General features: G+C 36.5%; 1 protein-coding gene across 1 annotated transcript; it reads right to left on the bottom strand.

The window, feature by feature from the left end:
• LOC102172432 (UDP-glucuronosyltransferase 2B4) lies at positions 4,355-19,872 on the bottom strand. The gene is made up of 6 exons (XM_005701675.3): positions 19,081-19,872; positions 18,187-18,335; positions 11,416-11,547; positions 9,223-9,310; positions 8,142-8,361; positions 4,355-5,601 (listed from the first exon to the last, which is right to left on the bottom strand). Exons 1-6 carry the CDS (start codon positions 19,805-19,807, stop codon positions 5,322-5,324), a joined length of 1,596 nt encoding a protein of 531 aa, XP_005701732.2. The 5' UTR covers positions 19,808-19,872; the 3' UTR covers positions 4,355-5,321.

The following is a 20,023-nucleotide window of genomic DNA, read 5'->3' on the forward strand; positions in this document are numbered from 1 at the left end:
TCCTGAAAATAGCCATCTTTGAAGAGTTTAAAACATCTGAGGAGTTCTCATGCTGAAGGAAAGTAAAGTGGGCAGACAAACATTCATAGTATTCATTGTTCCCTACGATAACTTTGTTCTCAATGCTTCTTAATCCTTCTATTACCATTTCAGTGATTCTTTCATTTTAATGATTTTGTTGCTGTTGTTCAGTCTGTCAGTCATGTCCGACTATTTGTGACCCCATAGACTGCAGCAGGCCAGGCTTTCCTGTCCGTTACCATCCCCTAGAGTTTGCTCAAACTCATGTCCATTGAGTCAGTGATGACATCCAGTCATCTCGTCTTCTGTCATCCCCTTTTAATGATTAGTTCTTTCAAAATTTCTCCACTGTCTTTAAACCACTGACAAACCTTTCCCATAAAACCATGAAAAAATATTAATGTGACACTCACAATAGATTATTGGTGACTGTTTTCAAAGCATTGAGCCAAACTTACTTCTCATTGTGCTTCTGTGAAGACTCATGGCTGCCTCCCTGGCTTTCAGATGAGAACTTCTCTAGAAAGAATATCTAGTTAAAAAAAAAATTCATAAAGGATTATTAATGACTTCCTTCAATGCACTGAGAAAATCTTTTCTTGATATTGTTTCCAAGTCCAATATGACAGCAGCTTCCTTGGCCTTCATATGAATGTTGTTGTGAGGTTGATTGGCAAACAAAGGAAGGCCCACTATAAGTAGATGGCCTCATAAATGCCGTTGCTTCCACCATGAGTTACAAAGGCTTTGGTTTTTGGGACCTAGGAATGAATGCATTTCAGTAAAAATTATTAATTATAAGTTTCACAATAAAATGAGAAATGGGCTTTATTAAAACACTGAAATGTGAAATGAAAATATCTCCTGTCATATTAATAAAGAAGAAATGTGATAGCCATTAGCAATTTCTGGCCTCCAATGTGAATGAGAGCTCCCCAAACTGAGATCCAGTGGATGCTGCCAGCCCCCACAGTGATTGCTGAGGAGCTGGAAGAATGCAAGAAGTGGTCACTTCATGGGAAATAGATGGGGAAACAGTGGAAACAGTGGCAGACTATTTTTTTGGGCTCCAAAATCATTGCAGATGGTGATTGCAGCCATGAAATTAAAAGATGCTTACTCCTTGGAAGAAAAGTTATGAGCAATCTAGATAGCATATTGAAAAGCAGAGACATTACTTTGCCGACTAAGGTCTGTCTAGTCAAGGCTATGGTCTTTCCAGTGGTCATGTATGGATGTGAGAGTTGAACGTGAAGAAAGCTGAGCACCGAAGAATTGATGCTTTTGAACTGTGGTGTTGGAGAAGACTCTTGAGAGTCCCTTGGACTGCAAGGAGATCCAACCAGTCCATTCTGAAGGAGATCAGCCTGGGATTTCTTTGGAGGGAATGATGCTGAAGCTGAAACTCCAGTACTTTGGCCACCTCATGCGAAGAGTTGACTCACTGGAAAAGACTCTGATGCTGCGGGGGATTGGGGGCAGGAGGAGAAGGAGACAACCGAGGACGAGATGGCTGGATGGCATCATGGACTCGATGGACGTGAGTCTGAGTGAACTCTGGGAGATGGTGATGGACAGGGAGGCTTGGCGTGCTGCGATTCATGGGGTCGCAAAGAGTCGGACACAACTGAGCAGCTGAACTGCACTGAACTGAACTGAGACAGACCTTTGTTGTCAAAGTAATGTCTCTGTTTTTTAATATGCTGTCTAGGTTGATCATAACTTTCCTTCCAAGGTGCAAGCATCTCTTAATTTCATTACTGCAGTCACCATCTGCAGTGATTTTGGAGCCCAAAATAATAAAGTCCACCACTGTTTCCCCGTCTATTTGCCATGAAGTGATAGGGCCAGAGGCCATGATCTTAGTTTTCTGAATGTTGAGCTTTAGGCCAACTTTTTCACTCTCCTCTTTCACTTTCATTGTTGCAGCCACACGTACTGGGAAACAAACTCACTCAGAAGGACAATGCAGATAGTGGAGTGCAGTTTATTACACTGGTGGGCCCAAGGGAGAGTCTCCTCTTAGCCAAGGACACTGACCAGCATTTGTGAAAACCTTTTCTACCTTGTGCATACGTGTCAGAACCCATCACTCCAAATTCCTTGAGACTTACATAAACCAAGGAAAATGCAATCCCAATAACCCCATCATTCACATGCTATGTACTCATATGCTCAAACAGTCAAACAGTTATCCAATAATCAATAAACCAGAGGTTACACTCCGATAGATACAGAAAAATATATGGCCTTTCTGGAGGAAGGGGTGATTAGTGTATGTTTTCTCTTAGGCGTTGAGTAACCTAGATACGATCTTCAAGGTTCCCCTGTCTGGAGGGTGTCTTATCCTTCTGCTGTTGTTTTCATAGACACTAAACACAGAGTTCAGAGCCCATTGGAAAGGTGGCTTAGCATGATCAGCATGAACAGGTCTAAGATGGGGTCCAGGCCCTATGAATTCCTTCTTCATCATCAAGAGGCTCTTAGTTCTTCACTTTCTGCCATAATGGTGGTGTCATTTGCATATCTGTGGTTATTTATATTTCTCCCAGCAATCTTGATTCAGCCTGTGCTTCATCCAGTCCAGTGCTTCTCATGGTGTACTCTGCATATTTAACTTAAAATAAGCAGGGTGACAATATACAGCCTTGATATACTCCTTTTTCTATATGGAACCAGTCCGTTGTTCCATGTCCAGTCCTAACTCTTGCTTCCTGACCCGCATACATGTTTCTCAAGAAGCAAGTCAGGTGGTCTGGTATTCCCATCTCTTTCAGAATTTTCCACAGTTTGTTGTGATCCACACAGTCAAAGGTGTTGGCATAGTCAATAAAGAAGAAACAGATGTTTTTCTGGAACTCTCTTGCTTTTTCAATGATCCAGCGGATGTTGGCAATTTGATCTCTGGTTCCTCTGCCTTTTCTAAAACCAGCTTGAACCTTAGGAAGTTCATGGTTCACATATTGCTGAAGCCTGGCTTGGATAATTTTGGCATTATTTTACCAGCGTGTGAGATGAGTGCAACAGTGCGGTAGTTTGAGCATTCTTTGGCATTGTCTTTCTTTGGGATTGGAATGAAAACTGACCTTTTCCAGTCCTGTGGCCACTGCTGAGTTTTCCAAATTTGCTGACACATTGAGTGCAACACTTTACAGCATCATCTTTTAGGATTTGAAATAGCTCAACTGGAATTCCATCGCCTCCACTAGCTTTGTTCATAGTGATGCTTCCTAAAGCCCACTTGCCTTCACATTCCAGGATGTCTGGCTCTAGGTGAATGTGAGTGATCACACCATCATGATTATCTGGGTCATGAAGATTTTTTTGTACAGTGCTTCTGTGTATTCTTGCCACCTCTTCTTAATATCTTCTGCTTCTGTTAGGTCCATACTATTCCTGCCCTTTATTGAACCCATCTTTGCGTGAAATTTTCCCTGATATCTCTGATTTTCTTGAAGAGATCTCTATTCTTTCTCATTCTATTGTTTTCCTCCATTTCTTTGCATTGATCACAGAGGAAGGCTTTCTTATCTCTCCTTGATGTTCTTTGGAACTTTTCATTCAGATGTATATATCTTTCCTTTTCTCCTTTGTTTTTTGCTTCTCATCTTTTCACAGCTACTTGTAAGGCCTCCTCAGACAGTCATTTTGCTTATTTGCATTTCTTTTTCTTGGGGATGGTTGATCCCTGTCTCCTGTACGGTATCAAGAACCTCTGTCCATAGTTCATCAGGCACTCTATTAGATCTAGTCCCTTAAATCTATTTCTCACTTTCACTGTATAATCATGTTTCAATTTACTTTTAATATTAATTATGTCTTAGGTTGATGAATGTCATACAGTGTGGATTGTGGTCCTCTTGACTAAAATACTCATTTCTTCACCTGGACCAGTTCGATCATAAGCTGCTTTCTTGATGTGCAGTTTTCATGAGTGTGGCTTCAGATTGCTTTCATCTGATTCACCAATTTTTCTTAAAATTTCTGTAATTTTTTTTTTAGTGCTCACTGTATTTATTTTTTTAAACAGCTATAGTTTTGTGTTTTTTTTTACTTTATTTTCCTTTACAATACTCTATTGGTTTTGCCACACATCAACATGAGTCTGCCACGGGTGTACACGTGTTCCCAGTCCTGAACCCCCCTCCCACCTGTACTGTGCTCATTGTTGCTGATTATGTCAGTCATAGTGGACCCAGGTTTAAAAACATGATGTCTATGTTATTTTCTGTCATGATAAGGAATTGAATTTTACATATAAGTGCTATGGCAAGGAATGAGGCAATAGCTGCTTGAATAAAGAGACAAAAGAATGATAAATGCTAATCAAAAGTGTGGTTCAAAATACATTATAATGCAATAGTAATTAATTCAATCTATGGTCAACAAACCCATTGGATATCACATCATATCTGCAAGTAGTTAAGTGATGCTGTGTCCAGTTTTGTAAGAGTATATACAGACTTAGATATGTATATAGATATAGATAGGATCTGTAGATAAATTCAGGTACATTTTGAGAGAATGAAAATTTTCTAAGTCCCTTTAGAGTCCAGGTTATATATTTTCTTAATATACAGTTGAGAACTTATATCCATTATTAAAAGTTGAATATGGGAGGGAAAATAATAGGTGACTAAAAGGTGGGTGAGAAAAAGAAAATTAAGTAATGAAATTAAAGATTTTCACAAATATTTCAATTTTATAATAGGAAGCAGGTAGCAGTTGCTATATTTCTAAATCTACAAACACTTTTCTGGGAAATAAGCTAACTTGGATGAAAGCAAAAGTCTTGCCATGGCTCTAGGTAGGAGGTGATGCTGAGGCTGCATGCACAGTAAAAATGAAGACCAGATAGTGGTCTCAGAAATAGAATAAATGGATGAAACTTTTTACAGAATTCCAATTATTGAACAATTACAATAACAAGGAAAACCTATAAAATTTGACATCAAAATGAAGTTAAAAATTCTGAATATCTAGAAAATGACACAGATGCTATGAGTAGACTTCTTGCTGTTTTACGAAGAGCATGTGAAAAATAGTTAAACACAATCATTTCTTTTTAGATTAACTTTTTAATTAAAAAATTAAATTTCAATATGCATGCATATAGTTTTATTTAATTTTTCATCAGTGTTTTTTCTTGGCAAGACATGTTTTGTCAGGTAGAAAATACTTTGCAAATAAAATTTACATTTTGTCACAAGAGAAGTAGAACTTTATCATAATTTATCCTACTGTAATAAATATGAGGAGTTCTACTTATGTGGCAAACGTGCTAGACATCTCAGAAACAGCTAGTCTTTTTTGCCCTTCTTTCCTATGCTAGCAAACTTCCGGCAACAAAATAGACAACACTTTGTAATGACAAATACAACAGTTGCCACACAGGCCAGCAGAAACCCAATCACATCCAGAGAGTGGTACTGGAACCAGGTGAGGTTGTGGGCAGCTGGCCGCAGGTGCTTGGCTCCTCTGTGCCGCATGACAAATTCAATCCAGAAGATCGCTCGGTCCAAGGGTTTCATAGGCTGATCATGTTGAATGGCTGATAACCTCATGACATTCTCTTTGTAGCTGAAGGAAAATCAGTGATTAATTTATAGAATGAGCTATAATAGATAAATAAATGAAATTTTCTTGCAAATGGTAGCAAAAAGTGCAACACAGAGTGGAAGAAAAGTAGCTACTTTTCCTCCAAGGTGATTACTGGGATCTTAGCTTATGGGCTGTGCTGTGCTTAATCAGTCAATCGTGTCTGACTCTTTGCCACACCATGGATTGTAGCCAGCTAGGCTACTCTGTCCATGGCGATACTCCAGGTAGGAATATTGGAGTGGGTTGTCATGCCCTCCTCCAAGGGATCTTCCCAATCCAGTGATTGAACCCAGATCTCCTGCATTGCAGGCAGATTCTTTACTATTCTAGCTACCAAGGAAGCCTGAGAATATTGGATTATCCTATCTCTTTGCCAGGATCTTCCTGACCCAGGAATTGAACCAGGGACATTCTTGGAATCTAGTATACTCTCAGAAAATGTTTTCTCATATTGTTCAGGTTCTTGTTCTTTTAGAACAAGATTCTCTTAGAATGTGGAGAAGACTCAAAATTTCACTTTCAGGCATTGCAGTTACAATGCCTGAACTACTGTTTCTACTGTTAAAATGATGATGGACTGTGTGTGTGTGTTTGTGTTCAGTTGTGTCTGACTCTTTACAACCCCATAGACGGTAGCCTGCCAGGCTCATCTGTCCATGGAATTCTCCAGGCAAGAGTACTAGAGTCGGTAGCCATTCTCTTCAGGGGATCTTCCTGACCTAGAGATGATGGCTAACAGACAAGAAAGTAGAAAGAATAATGAGATATGGTTCATGAACTCTAAATCACAAAGTGCTATAACATGGCACTGTAGAGATAACAATGGAGTTAACTTTTTCCCCTTTTCTGTCAAAGCATAGGGGGAGCACTTGGTGTTTGCAAAGATTACAGTAATCAGGAAACATATTTGTGATACAATAGGAATCAGTTCAGTCACTCAGTGATGCCTGACTCTTTGTTACTCCATGAACTGCAGCATGCCAGGCTTCCCTGTCCATCACTAACTCTCAGAGCTTGCTCAGACTCATGTCCATTGAGTCCGTGATACCATCTAACCATCTCATGAATAGACTACAATAAAGAAGCTACTTACTAAAAATATATGTAGCATATCATGAACACTAAGTATATAGCAGCTAAGAAATCAGCTTCATTTTTGATACCAACTTTACATTATTAAAATTAAAAAATATAAAGACTAAAGAGATGTACAGCAAATGAAAGATCTATTACTTAAGAAAAAAAAGAAAATGTGCTTTTTGCACTACTCATTTAGGACAATAGCTGTGCTAAAATTAAATTTAAATAACACTGTTATAAAAACACAAATATACACTGTGCTACTATTACTGACATTCTCAAAATGTTTCATTGCAAAGTCATTATGAAATAATAGGGGGAAACATATATATATATATCATATTTATGATATTAATATAATTGTGTAACTGAAATTCACATATATCCTGAAGTGATTTGGAAATCAAATATTTCTCGTTTTTGAAAATTTGGCTTTTAAACAGTAATATCCCGTCATATCTCTTCCAAATAAGACAAAATCAATCACAACCTAAAGAACTCAGGATATGTCTACATTTATAAACAATATCTGTATAGTTGAAATTAAGTTAGAAAGTTCTAGTTAGCAAAGTATGATTAAAAACTTGCAGATATAGAGAACAATTTTGGTTATCAGATTGGAGGAATAGAAATATATGTATGGGGTGTAGGAAGCTAAACTACTGGGAATAATATAAGCTCAAGGTTGTGTTGTACAACACTGTGAACATAACCAATATTTGGTAATAATTTTGAATGGAAAATAGGTTTTAAAAACTGTGTAAAATTTTTTTAAAAAGGAATATCCCAACATATCCTTCCAAATCAACTGCATTTAGATTTATAATTCTTCTAAATTAGACAAAATTTATCACAATCAGAAAACCTAAGAATAAACTTGTATTTATAAATATTATTTACATAGTTGAAAATGAGTAATTAGAAAGTTCTAGGTGTTTACCATTTATCAGCGATGGAGTCAAAATATTAGCATAGAAAACTTGGAAAACATTAAATATAGTGGGAATTTAAGACTGATTATGTCAAAGTGGTTTACTGAAAATAAAGTATCTTTGCAGAGTTTAAAACATTTGAGGAGTTCACAGGCTGAAAGAAAGTAAAGTGAGCAGATGAATATTCATATTAATATGATTCATGGTTCCCTACTTACCTTTGTTCTCAATGCTTCTTAATCCTTCTATTACCATTTCAGTGATTCTTCTCATTCTAATGATTAAGTCTTTCAGAATTTCTCTACTGTCTTTAAACTACTGACAAACTTTCCCCATAAAAACATGAAAAAATATTGAGACACTCACAATAGGTTATTGTTGATTATTTTCAAAGCATTGAATAAATCTTACTCTTCATTATACTTATGCAAAGGCTCATTTCTGTCTCCTTGGCCTTCAGATGAGAACTTCTCTAGAGAGAATGTCAGGTAAAAAACATATACTCACAAAGGATTATTAATGACGTCTTTCAATGCATTGAGCAAATCTTCTGTTGACATTGTTTCCAAGTTCAGTCTGATAGCTGCTCCCTTAGCCGTCATATGAACAATGTTATGAGGTTGATCAGCAAACAAAGGAAGGCCCACCATAGGGATTCCGTGGTAGATGGCTTCATAAATGCCATTGCTTCCACCATGAGTTATAAAGGCTTTGGTTTTTGGATGACCTAGGATTGAGCGAATTTCAATAAAATGATTAATTATAACTTTTAGAATAAAATGAGAAATGGGCTTTATAAGGCACTGAAAGAAGCAGTGTTTTTTTAGATAACAGATTACTACACATGTGAGAGTGCTTTTAAATTGCTTTCAGAACTCGGAGAAGAAACTGCTATGTCTGCTGAAAGGATAAATAAAGACTTTGTGAAAGAAGTGCTGAGTCACTTGAACGTCACAGATGAATCCATAATTGGCAGGTGAACAACTTGAAAGAACATTCTGGGTAAAAGAAACCACACATGCAAAAAAAAGAGGAGGACATGCCAGAAATTATTCTCTTAAAGATATAGCGGAGTCATTTAGTCTGACAGGAATGGTATCAGGGGAAAAGAAGGGTAGTGGTAGTAGCACTGGAACCAGAGGAAGGAAAAGCAACCTTTTGTCATGAAGTGTGTTATTGTATCATACAAATGATTGCAGATTTTTTTTTTAACAGAAAATGGAGAGTCTCCTTTAATAAAAAGGGGACTCATTTTTAGTAGCATTTAGCATACCCCTACAGAGGGGAAAAAAGAGGTATAAGGAAAGAATTCAGAGACAGAACAACAATCAAGGGAGTTATTGAAAAGATCACGGTGAGTAGAAATTAGAGCCAAAATAAAGATTCTGGCCATAAGGGGTGTGACTGTGTAGAATAAAAGGCCAATTGTTATATAATCTCCTTTTTTCCCCTCGCATAGGAAATAAAAGAAAATAATACATTTTTCAAGTGTTTCAATAATTTTCTATACATTTGTTTCCTTTTGAAGTGCTATCACTTTGCTCAGCTGTTACCCATGTTTTCAATATTTTTTTCTACCAGGTCTTACCAAGAAGGTCATTCTGGGGCATCCACTTATACAGCCGAGTATTGGGTCCTAAGGTGTCTGGTTTCTTGCCATCGTATCTCCATAGAACCTGTTAGGGTAAGGGTAATATCTTATTCTATGAGTTGAGCTTCAACGTTACAATTCTAAAGTGATCAAAATATATCTAGTTACATGTCTTCCATATGACATGTAAGAAATGAGGGCGTATTAAGTAATATTAGCTGTTAATACATTGACGGGCTTCCCAGGTGACGCTGCTTGTAAAGAACCCACCTGCCAATGCAGGAGACATAAGTGATGTGGGTTCAGTCCCTAAGTTGGGAAGATGCCCTAGAGTAGCGCACGGCAACCCATTCCAGTAATTTTGCCTGGAGAATTCCGTGGACAGAGGGGCCAAGTGGGATATGGTCCATAGGGTTGCAAAGAACTGGATACGACTGAAGTGAATTAGCACCCATGCACAATACCCTGACATGAACAGGAATACCTACATTTGATATACACATGATGGCATAGACGACTGAGATGTCAGTGCCAACATGAAAACTTAAATAATTTCTAGGTGGTCTTATTTCAAGAACAAAAAGACAGTGACAGATTACAAGTAATCTAAACACTTATATACCTTCATTTTATACTAGTCGTCATCTTCAAATTTAATATTCACTGATTTCTTTTTGACCATTATAGAAGAGAGTTTAGTTATATCAACTTGGTAGTATAACAAGTTATTTTATTAGAATTTCACACATTTTGGTTATAAAGAGGAAAATGGCACGCCTCAGCCACTTAGAAATAAATACCTTTGCTTATTCATAATTTATTAATAATAAGTTAATTAGTGCTTCTTAGGAAGTATAGCTTCATTTAAATTATAAACTGTTAAGCACTTTCAAAAGCAATGACAACTGGAATTTTTTGACATGAATCCAAAGTATTATCTCTATTACTAGACTTGGATGTTTTACCTTTAGAAAAGAAGAGCCAGTTGGAAATTTGAAAGGGACAACAGGACTATTGAAAAAGTTCCAAAATAGTGGCATCAAAGTTTATTCAACTGATCCTGAATACTTCAACAATGAAGCACAAAGCATTGACAGAATTGATTAGTATGGTTTCTAGATCCAGTACAAAAATAAGGAACAATTTTAGAATTCCAAGCAATTCTCATAAACTGGATTCTAATTCATTAGTGTTTAACTTCTATTTGCTCTGTGAATGAATGTAAATTAATTTTAGTTTCTCAGCAAAAAAATAGCATAAATTATTAGGAGAGGCCTATCAATTGCAAACTAAAAAGGTTGTTAACAAATATCCGAAGACCGCAGGGGTATTTTACATATTAGAAAAAAAGTTACTGCTGCATTTTATGAAGAAGAAGGCAGCTGAATCTTCTCCATGCCAGTCTCCCTTATGCTTGACTGTTTCTTATAGTCCCTTCTCCTTCTTCACTCAGGAGGAAGAATGTGACAGGTTAGAAGCACAGTTCATTAAGGACCAGACTTTACAGAGTTCACCTTAAGGGCAAGGACCCTATCTTCACTCTTTCACATTGATCTTCCTGCTTCAGATTTTAGCAGGGCCTAGTCAAGCAGGGAGGCAGATATTTCTCTTCTCTAAATCAGTTGGGGGATGGCAGTTTGAGGAATCTTGTCCATCCTTTCTCTGAGTAGCATTCTGAAAAACACACTGATAGTTCTGTTCCAAAACTTAGGGGATACAAAAAAGACCAGGATTACATGCTAAATGCACACTGCAAGAAGCCCAACAGACTTCTCTCAGTATTGCTTGACATTATTGTGTGACTATATTTTCTATTAAAATTTAACCCCAGAGAACATTTGTATGTGTACTGTACCTCAGATATCATTCAAGGAAATGGAACAAGTGACAAAGCAGAATTTGGTGGTTTCTTTTCCGGCCCCACAATACCATTATAATACCAAAATTCATGTTGTATGTCTTTAATATCATTCTTTCTTTTATTACAATGTTAATCTAAATCTATTATGGATGAAAGACACTCCTTGTAATTCTACAACACCTACTATGTATATTTTGGTTTATATAAATGAAAGACAAATTGGAGTTATCATATAGTTTACCTTTCTGTTAGAAAATGTCTAAAATCAGAACGTTCATAGAGTTTAACAGACATTAAATAGCTGCTCACTGTTAAGTTACTGTGTGTACCTTTTGTGGAATCTGGGCAAGGGCTGATGCAATCACATTGGCTCTTTCTTCTGACATGTTACTGACCATTGACCCCAACGAAAACACCACAATACCATGTTCTCCAGAGCTCTGCACAAATTCTTCCATTTCCTGTGAAAAAAAAGAATTTGTTCCATCATAAAAGAGAAGGAGCACAGCAAACATTATTGAAGGGATTGCTGCTGCTGCTGCTGCTGCTGCTAAGTCGCTTCAGTCGTGTCCGACTCTGTGCGACCCCATAGATGGCAGACCACCAGGCTCCCCGTCCCTGGGATTCTCCAGGCAAGAACACTGGAGTGGGTTGCCATTTCCTTCTCCAATTGCATGAAAGTGAAAAGTGAAAGTGAAGTCGCTCAGTCATATCTGACTCTTTGCGACCCCATGGACTGTAGCCTACCAGGCTCCTCCATCCATGGGATTTTCCAGGCAAGAATACTGGAGTGGGGTGCCATTGCCTTCTCAGGAAGGGACTGCTACCAGCAACTAAAGAGAGAAAATCAAATAAAGTCTGTAGTAGAGGTTTTTTTTAAAAAAAATATGTGGTAAGATACACATGACACAAAATTTACTCTGTTAATCATTCTTAAATGTATAGCATAGCAACATTAAGTATATTTCCACTGTGTAACCAATCTCCAGAACTTTTTCATCTGGCAAAATTGGAATTCTATGCTCATTAAGAAACTTCACATTCCTCATTCTCTAGCCTCTGGCAAGCTTCATTCTACCCTGTTTCTACAAATGTGATTAGTCTGGATACATCTTATAAGTTGAATTGTAGAGTATTTATCTTTTTCTGATTGACTTATTTCACTTAGCCAAAGGTTCCTTCATGTTGTGACATTTGTTAGAATTTCCTTTTAAATGTGAGTAATATTCCATCACTGGTGTATATGACATTTTGTTTATTGATTCCTTAGTTGGTGGACACTTGGGTTGCTTTAGCCTCTTGACTCTTGTGAGTTGAGCTTTTATGCACATGTAGAGATATCTCATTGGGGTAATAATTTCAATTCTTTTGTATATGTACCCAAAGAAGAGACATTGCTGAGCCATAGGTGTTGATATATATTATTCTTATCACATACTATATAGTTTATAGAGTGATTTCCTTCCTCCTCATGTTCCTTAAATATGTTAACTTCACATCTTGGATGTTGGTTAGTTGTGCTAATAAATATTCAGCACTAAGAAAAAATATTTTAAAAGTTTTGAAAAACTCCATACTATTTTCCATAATGGCTGTTTTTTTTTAACATAAATCATCCCTGAAGTCCTTGAGAAAGAAATGGGTGATATGAGGTCCATTTCTTCTATTATGTTGAGTTCAGTTCAGTTGCTTGGTTGTACCTGACTCTTTGTGACCCCATGGACTACAGCACTCCAGACTTCCCAGTCCATCACCAACTCTGGGAGTTTACTCAAACTCATGTCCATTGAGTCAGTGATGCCATCCAACCATCTTATCCTCTGTCATCCCCTTCTCCTCCTGCCTTCAATCTTGCCCAGCATCAGGGTCTTTTCAAATAAGTCAGTTCTTCTTATCAGGTGGCCAGTTTCAGCTTGAGCATCAGTCCTTCCAATGCATATTCAAGACTGATTTCCTTTAGGATGGATTGGTTGGATCTCTTTGCAGTCCAAGGGACTCTCAAGAGTCTTCTCCAATACCACAGTTCAAAAGCATCAATTCTTTGGTGCTCAGCTTTCTTTATAGTCCAACTCTCACATCCACACATGACCACTGGAAAAACTATAGCTTTGACTTGATAGACCATTGTTGGCAAAGTAATGTCCCTGCTTTTTAATATGCTTTCTAGGTTGGCATTAACTTTCCTTCCAAGGAGTAAGCATCTTTTAATTTCATGGCTGCAATCACCATCTGCAGTGATTTTGGAGCCCAAAAAAGTGAAGTCTGTCACTGTTTCCATTGTTTCCCTATCTATTTGCCATGAAGTGATAGGAAAAGATGCCATGATCTTAGTTTTCTGAATGTTGAGCTTTAAGCTAACTTTTTCACTCTCTTTTTTCACTTCATCAAGAGGCTCTTTAGTTCTTCACTTTCTGCCATAAGGGTGGTGTCATTTGCATATCTGAGGTTATTGATATTTCTCCCAGCAATCTTGACTTGTGCTTCATCCAACCCAGCATTTTTCATGATGTACTCTGCATATAAGTTAAATAGGCAGGGTGACAATATACAGCCTTGATGTACTCCTTTCCTTATTTGGAACCAGTCTGTTGTTCCATGTCCAGTTCTAACTGTTACTTCCTAAGCTGCATATAGGTTTCTCAAGAGGCAGGTCAGGTGGTCTGGTATTCCCATCTCTTGAAGAATTTTCTGCAGTTTGTTGTGATCCACACAGTCAAAGGCTTTGGCATAGTCAATGAAGCAGAAGTATTATGTATATTTTTGCAAATATATTTGTTTATAAACAGAAAATGAGATAGGGCCAATACACACTGGTGGTAAGGAGACACTGTTAAACACTATTATACTGAGATTTTTCAACTATTATGTTATTAATTACTAACATAGATTCTTAGAAGGAAGTTGTGCTGCAGGATTAAACTGACCTTAAATTCTTTATTATTATAGGTCTACTAAATCAGTTATTTATTCCAGACATACTTTTCTGATAATTATTTTAGATTAGTCATTAATACTTCATTTCTCTATTAGCACTATGAAAAACTTATAGTTTGAATCACTTATGTCTATCATTCACTCAGCTCTATAATCCTTATCTTAAAATTTGTCATAATTTCCCAAGCTGTCTAAATTATTAATCTCTGACATTGAGGAGTCTGGTATTATTTTTGGGGAGCTCTATGAGATAGTCCTATAAGTTCTGTGTATAACCCAGAGATATACTTGTGTAGTTACTTATTTGACTGACCATATTGCTGAATTTGTTTACATGTGGCAACCCTCATCCTGAACTATATTGTATAATTGATGTCACAGTAGGATTTACAATGTCAGCTGTGGTGAAGGACCTTCAGAGTCCCCTACATTAGGGTCCCCAGCAAGCACTAATGAGGCACTGCTGCTGCTTGCTGCTGCTAAGTCACTTCAGTTGTGTCCGACTCTGTGCGACCCCATAGACGGCAGCCCACCAGGCTTCCCCATCCCTGGGATTCTCCAGGCAAGAACACTGGAGTGGGTTGCCATTTCCTTCTCCAATTGCATGAAAGTGAAAAGTGAAAGGGAAGTCACTCAGTCGTGTCTGACTCTAACGACCCCATGGACTGCAGCCTACCAGGCTCCTCCATCCATGGGATTTTCCAGGCAAAAGTACTGGAGTGGGATGCCATTGCCTTCTCCAAATGGGGCACTAATGGGGGCATTAGTGCCCCCAGGGCTTTCTGCAGCAGAGATCTGGTCACCTTTTTAGTAGTTCACTTTAAACTGTATAAAACTCCATGTGAATCTGTATTTGCTTGTATTGCTTCTGAATTATTTTGTCTTGTGGTCCTTTATCCTTTCTAATTTAAAAAGTGTACACTCTATACTAGAATAATTACACATTGCTCAATGATCCTGTTTAATAAATGTAGAGAAGCAAAATTTTCCTGACCAGTAGTAGCATTTAAAGTTACTTGTCTTCATTGCATTGCCATGTTGGCTTGCTAACCAAAAATACTCCATCTATGCTGTGAAAGATACATTGATCTGGTATTATTTTAATATATCCTATCTATACAAATTAATCACTGATGTGGACTGATTCATTTTATACTCTGATATCTTTGTGAAAATAATATAAGCTCATTGCAAGAAAACATGAAAAAGTATGAACATTTATATAATAGGAAATAAGATTTACTAAAATGCTCCATTCAGAGATATCCTTATTTTCAAATTTATATACTTTTAGAAAAGGGTGAAATATATTTGATATATCCTTATTTTGTTTCTGATTTTACAAAAAAAGTTTTCAAATTTTTACTGTTGAATATAACGTTATTATATTGTTAAAATGTTCACACTACCAAAAGTATCATACCTTTTAATTTCAAATTATACTAAAGCTGCAACATTTCAAATGATAATGTACTGGCCCCAAAATAGACACGTAGATCAATGGAACCACATACAGGGTTTAGAATTAAAACCCTGAATATATAGCCAACCAATTCAGTAAGACAGACAAGAACACCCCCTGTGAAAAGAATAATCACTTCTTTCTTTTTGGAGAAAATTGGATAAGTATATACACAAGAAATGAAATGAGACCCCTGCCTTACACCCCTCACAAAAATAACTCCAAATGAGTTAAAATAATTCCAAAGACTTGAACATAAGACTATATATCATAACATCCCTAAAGGAAAATATAAGGATGGAACTCTTTGGCATCTGTCTTAAAAATGATTTTTTTTTGATAGGACATAAAAGCCACAACAAAAGAAAAAATCCACAAGTGGTACTATATTATACTTAAAGCATCTGCACAGTAGAAGAAACAATCAACAGCATGAAACTGCAACCTACAGAATGGAAAAAAACAAAGTTTTAACCACATATTGAATGAGGGATTAATGTCCAGAATACATATAGAACTCATACAACGAAATTCAATTAAAGAATGGGCAGAAGAACAAAATAGACATTTTCTAAAGAAGGCTTCCAAATCACCACCAGGTATATGAAAAGATACTCAATATCACTAATCATCAGGGAAACGTATTTAAAAATCACAATATTACCTCACTTCTGTTAGAAAGTTGGTTTAACTCTTACAGAACACAAAGAGAAGTTTCCTAATCTTGAAAATTGTAATTCCAGCTTATATTTTTTTAACCTTAGAGAAAATTGTGATCTTATTATATCTGTTATTTTCCAACTAAATATTATGTATAATTTAATGTGGCTAAATATTCCTTATAAACACATGCATTTATATTGTAGAAGAAGAATGTTCAGTTTAGCCAAAGCACAGATGAAGAGCCTCAAAGCTCACAGAAAGACTTTAGCATTTCATCTTACATATCTGATTGCCAAAATCTTAAAAATTCCTTACATGAAGTATGTTAAATTAAATTTTATTTAAAGTGAATTTTATTAAATTTATTAAATTATTTTCATTAATTTTTATGTAAACTTTTATAATTTACCATTAAAACACTCCATGGGATATCTAATCTCTAGCAGTTTGCTGAATACTATAATCTTGATGATTAAGGAAATCAGTTTCAATTAGGAATTAGATCAAGGTGGCTGGCATACATTAGCTTATTGATACTATATTATAATAACAAAATTTAAAAAATGACAGCAGTTAATATATCTTTTGGACCATGAGTATATGCCAGTGACATTTTGGATGTTTCACATGTACTTACAAATTTTTTCTCTCAACAATATAAGGTTGGTACTATTTATTATAGGATACAGTGTAGTTGTATCTCTAAGAACACTGTAGTCTAGTTTTCACTCATTGTTGCCTACATCTAGCAACAACCTACAAAGTGGTCTTTTCTCCCACAATTTACTCTTTACATCTAACCCAGTGACTACATGTTACTTGTTGTCTTGTTGTTTGTTTGTTTAAGCAATAGTATAACATAGTGCTTAGTCGCTCAGTCATGTCCAACTCTTTGTGATCCCATGGACTGTAGCCCACCAGGCTCCTCTGTCCATGGGGATTCTCCAGGCAAGAATACTGGAGTGGGTTGCCATGCCCTCCTGCAAGGGATCTTCCCAACCCAGGGACTGAACCCAGGTCTCCCACATTGCAGGTGGATTTTTTACTGTCTGAGCCAGTAAGGAAGTGCAAGAATAGTGAAGTGGATAACCTATCCCTTCTCCAGGGGATCTTCCCCACCCAGGAATCCATTGCAGGTGGATTCTTTACCAGCTAAGCTACCAGGAAAGCCTGCTTAAACAATATTTTACTGCTTTCTTTCTTAATCCTTTCAATGTTTTCCCAATGCCCCTACTAGGTGTTTTAAGTCGCTATCCGTTTCCACCTGACTTCACCAGCATCATCTGTCTCTTTACTTGGGCTTTTTTTTTTTTTTTAATTTTAAAATCTTTAATTCTTACATGCGTTCCCTGTTTACACTAAGCTTGGACTTCTTGGCAACTATCATTACTACTCTACATGCTTTTCTTATTTATCTTCTATCCCTGCCCCATCCCTTCTGTTTATTCTTGAGCATTCTTCTGATTTCACCTTAATTATCAGTGAATCAGAGATACCTTCTATGATTCATCCTAGATAATTATTAGCATTCTGTTCTTTCCTTTTTATAACACTTTTTCACAATTTTTATCATTTGCTTGTATTCTGTCTTTCCACGTGGAGTGTCAGGTAGCAAAAACTGTGTCTACACCATTAGTGTATGTTAGTACTCCTAGAATATGTGACATATATAATTACCCTATAACATTACAATCATAATATAATTATAATAATGTAGCTGATATATTACTTATAAAATGTAATATAACTATAAATATTGTTTAGTGGATATCTGATTATGCTTCATTATGTGTTGAATAATGAAGCTGTTATTTAACTGACATATTCTTAAAGTGTCCCACATATTCTAGCTTATTCTGGAACGACAATGAAATTCAGATACTTTGTTCATATAGACATATATCAATATCTAACTAGAAGGTCACTTTATCCAGCTTCCCACATCTGACTCACTGTAATCAAACATTTTAAATAAAGAATACAGCATGATTCCTATTGAAAACACAAAGTTAACAAAGAAGAACAAAGAGGAGTAGGCGACCTTAGGCAGGGGTTTGGCAGGTTTGCAGTGGAGGCCTCCTACAAATTCAACATTTGGTAGCCGTGGGCGAGGAAATGAAAAATCCCAATAGTTTCGAATAAGCCACATTTCAGCTTTCCCCATCAACTCTGATAATGTAGTGGACCTTCCTGAAAGTGAAATAAAAAACAAAAACAACAAATGTTGGATCAAATGAGAATATTGCCGTGTGTATATATTTTAGGTAATTTTTGTAAAGGAGCTTGGGATAATGTAGTCAAAAATGTTTGAATGTATCTGTTCTTCGATAAATATAAATATAACATAGTATAATATGATATGTGTGTAATTCTCAGTGTACATGTCTTCATTTATTAAGACATTTTATGAGATTTCTAGTGATTTTTTAAATTAAAAAAAAGGTTTTGTGAGTTAGATATATATTCGCTTGCAGAAGTCCTATGTGCTTCAATTTGTGGTATGTGACTTCCTGGTATCTGAAACTAATAATGGGTTCTACCTTATAATTTAAGTGTTTTCATAATATTTATAAGACTGATGGGTCATTTTATATTTTTATTTCACTCTTTCACTTATCTGAGACTAATATCTGTGAAATTATATTTATACAAACTCACCTTCCAAGGCATAAGGAAAGATAGGATTTAATGCTACCAAGTAAGAACATGAATTACATAGTTGTTGTCTGTTATTTGGTTTCTAAGGCATGTCAGACTCTTTTGTAACCCAATGGACTGTAGCCTTATCTCTCCATGGAATTTTCCAGGAAAGAATACCGGAATGGGTTCCCATTTCCTTTGCAAGGGGACCTTCTCAACCCAGGGATCGATCCCACATCTCCCACATTTGCAGGCAGATTCTTTACCATTCAGCCATTAGAGAAGCCTGACTTACCTAGTACTTCACTGTAAAACTGATTCCACTTCTCATCGAACAGCTGAAACCAGTAGTCAAAATAAAGTACATATATCATATTTTTGACCCTCTCTATGAATGTCATGTGATCACTTAATTCAGACATCATAACAGGTACATAGGATGGTGGAAATGAAAGTTTTCCACTCCTCTTTTCAACGGAATAGCCAGGTGAGAAGTAGAGGCTGTATACTAAAGGTACTTTAAGTATCTCAGCCAGCAGCTCTCCACAGGGTCCAACAGCATCTGCAAGAATGACATCAAACTTTGATTCCTGTAGTTTTTTCATAAGTTTCTTGTTTGAAACAGCTTCTTTACATATCTTCACACCAATATCAGAAAATTCATCAAATAGACTTTGTATTGTTGAAAGATGGATCCAAAAGGATTCTTTCGCCGCAAGCATCCATGTCTCAATCAAAATCTTGGCAAGAGCCTGAAAATCATCTCTAGTTAAAGATACAGGGAAAGTCTCAAATTTCATAGCCAATGGTTTGTTTGGATCAATAAGAGTGGAAGCTGAAGATTCCAGTACAGTCACTTCATGACCCCTCGTCACAAGTTCATCCAGAATTGTCTTCATATTCATCCAGTGACTAAATTCCACTGGCCACACTAGCACCTTTCCACAACTCCCAGAGGTAAAATAGCAAGTGAGCTGTAACAGCTGCAGAAGCAAGAGCCATTTCATAGGCATCTTGTTCATATGCAGTAGTTTAAACAACTACTATATCCTTTTTCTATTGCTCAGGCTTATATCCGGAAGAAATCATTCAGAAGTTAAATTATAACTCCTTTGTCTCAAGTAGGTAAATTGCATAATAGTCAGCAGATGTGGAAATTAGATGAAAGGGCAAAGTGTAGACTAGTTCTAGATTATACATTGTGTTTATATTGATTTGTCAGAGTTGTCACCCAGCTG

Source organism: Capra hircus, chromosome 6, assembly GCF_001704415.2.
Source record: "Capra hircus breed San Clemente chromosome 6, ASM170441v1, whole genome shotgun sequence".
Lineage (NCBI taxonomy): Eukaryota > Metazoa > Chordata > Mammalia > Artiodactyla > Bovidae > Capra > Capra hircus.

What these genes read in the sequence shown, in the direction of transcription:
- LOC102172432 (XM_005701675.3), bottom strand. Translation starts at nt 19,807, where the DNA reads ATGAACAAGATGCCTATGAAATGGCTCTTGCTTCTGCAGCTGTTACAG. An exon ending in CTGCCAAACCCCTGCCTAAG is followed by an intron (nt 11,548 to 18,186) that starts GTCGCCTACTCC and finishes TTTTTTTCACAG; the next exon opens with GAAATGGAAGAATTTGTGCA. An exon ending in GACGTCATTAATAATCCTTT is followed by an intron (nt 5,602 to 8,141) that starts GTGAGTATATGT and finishes ATTTTCCTTCAG; the next exon opens with CTACAAAGAGAATGTCATGA.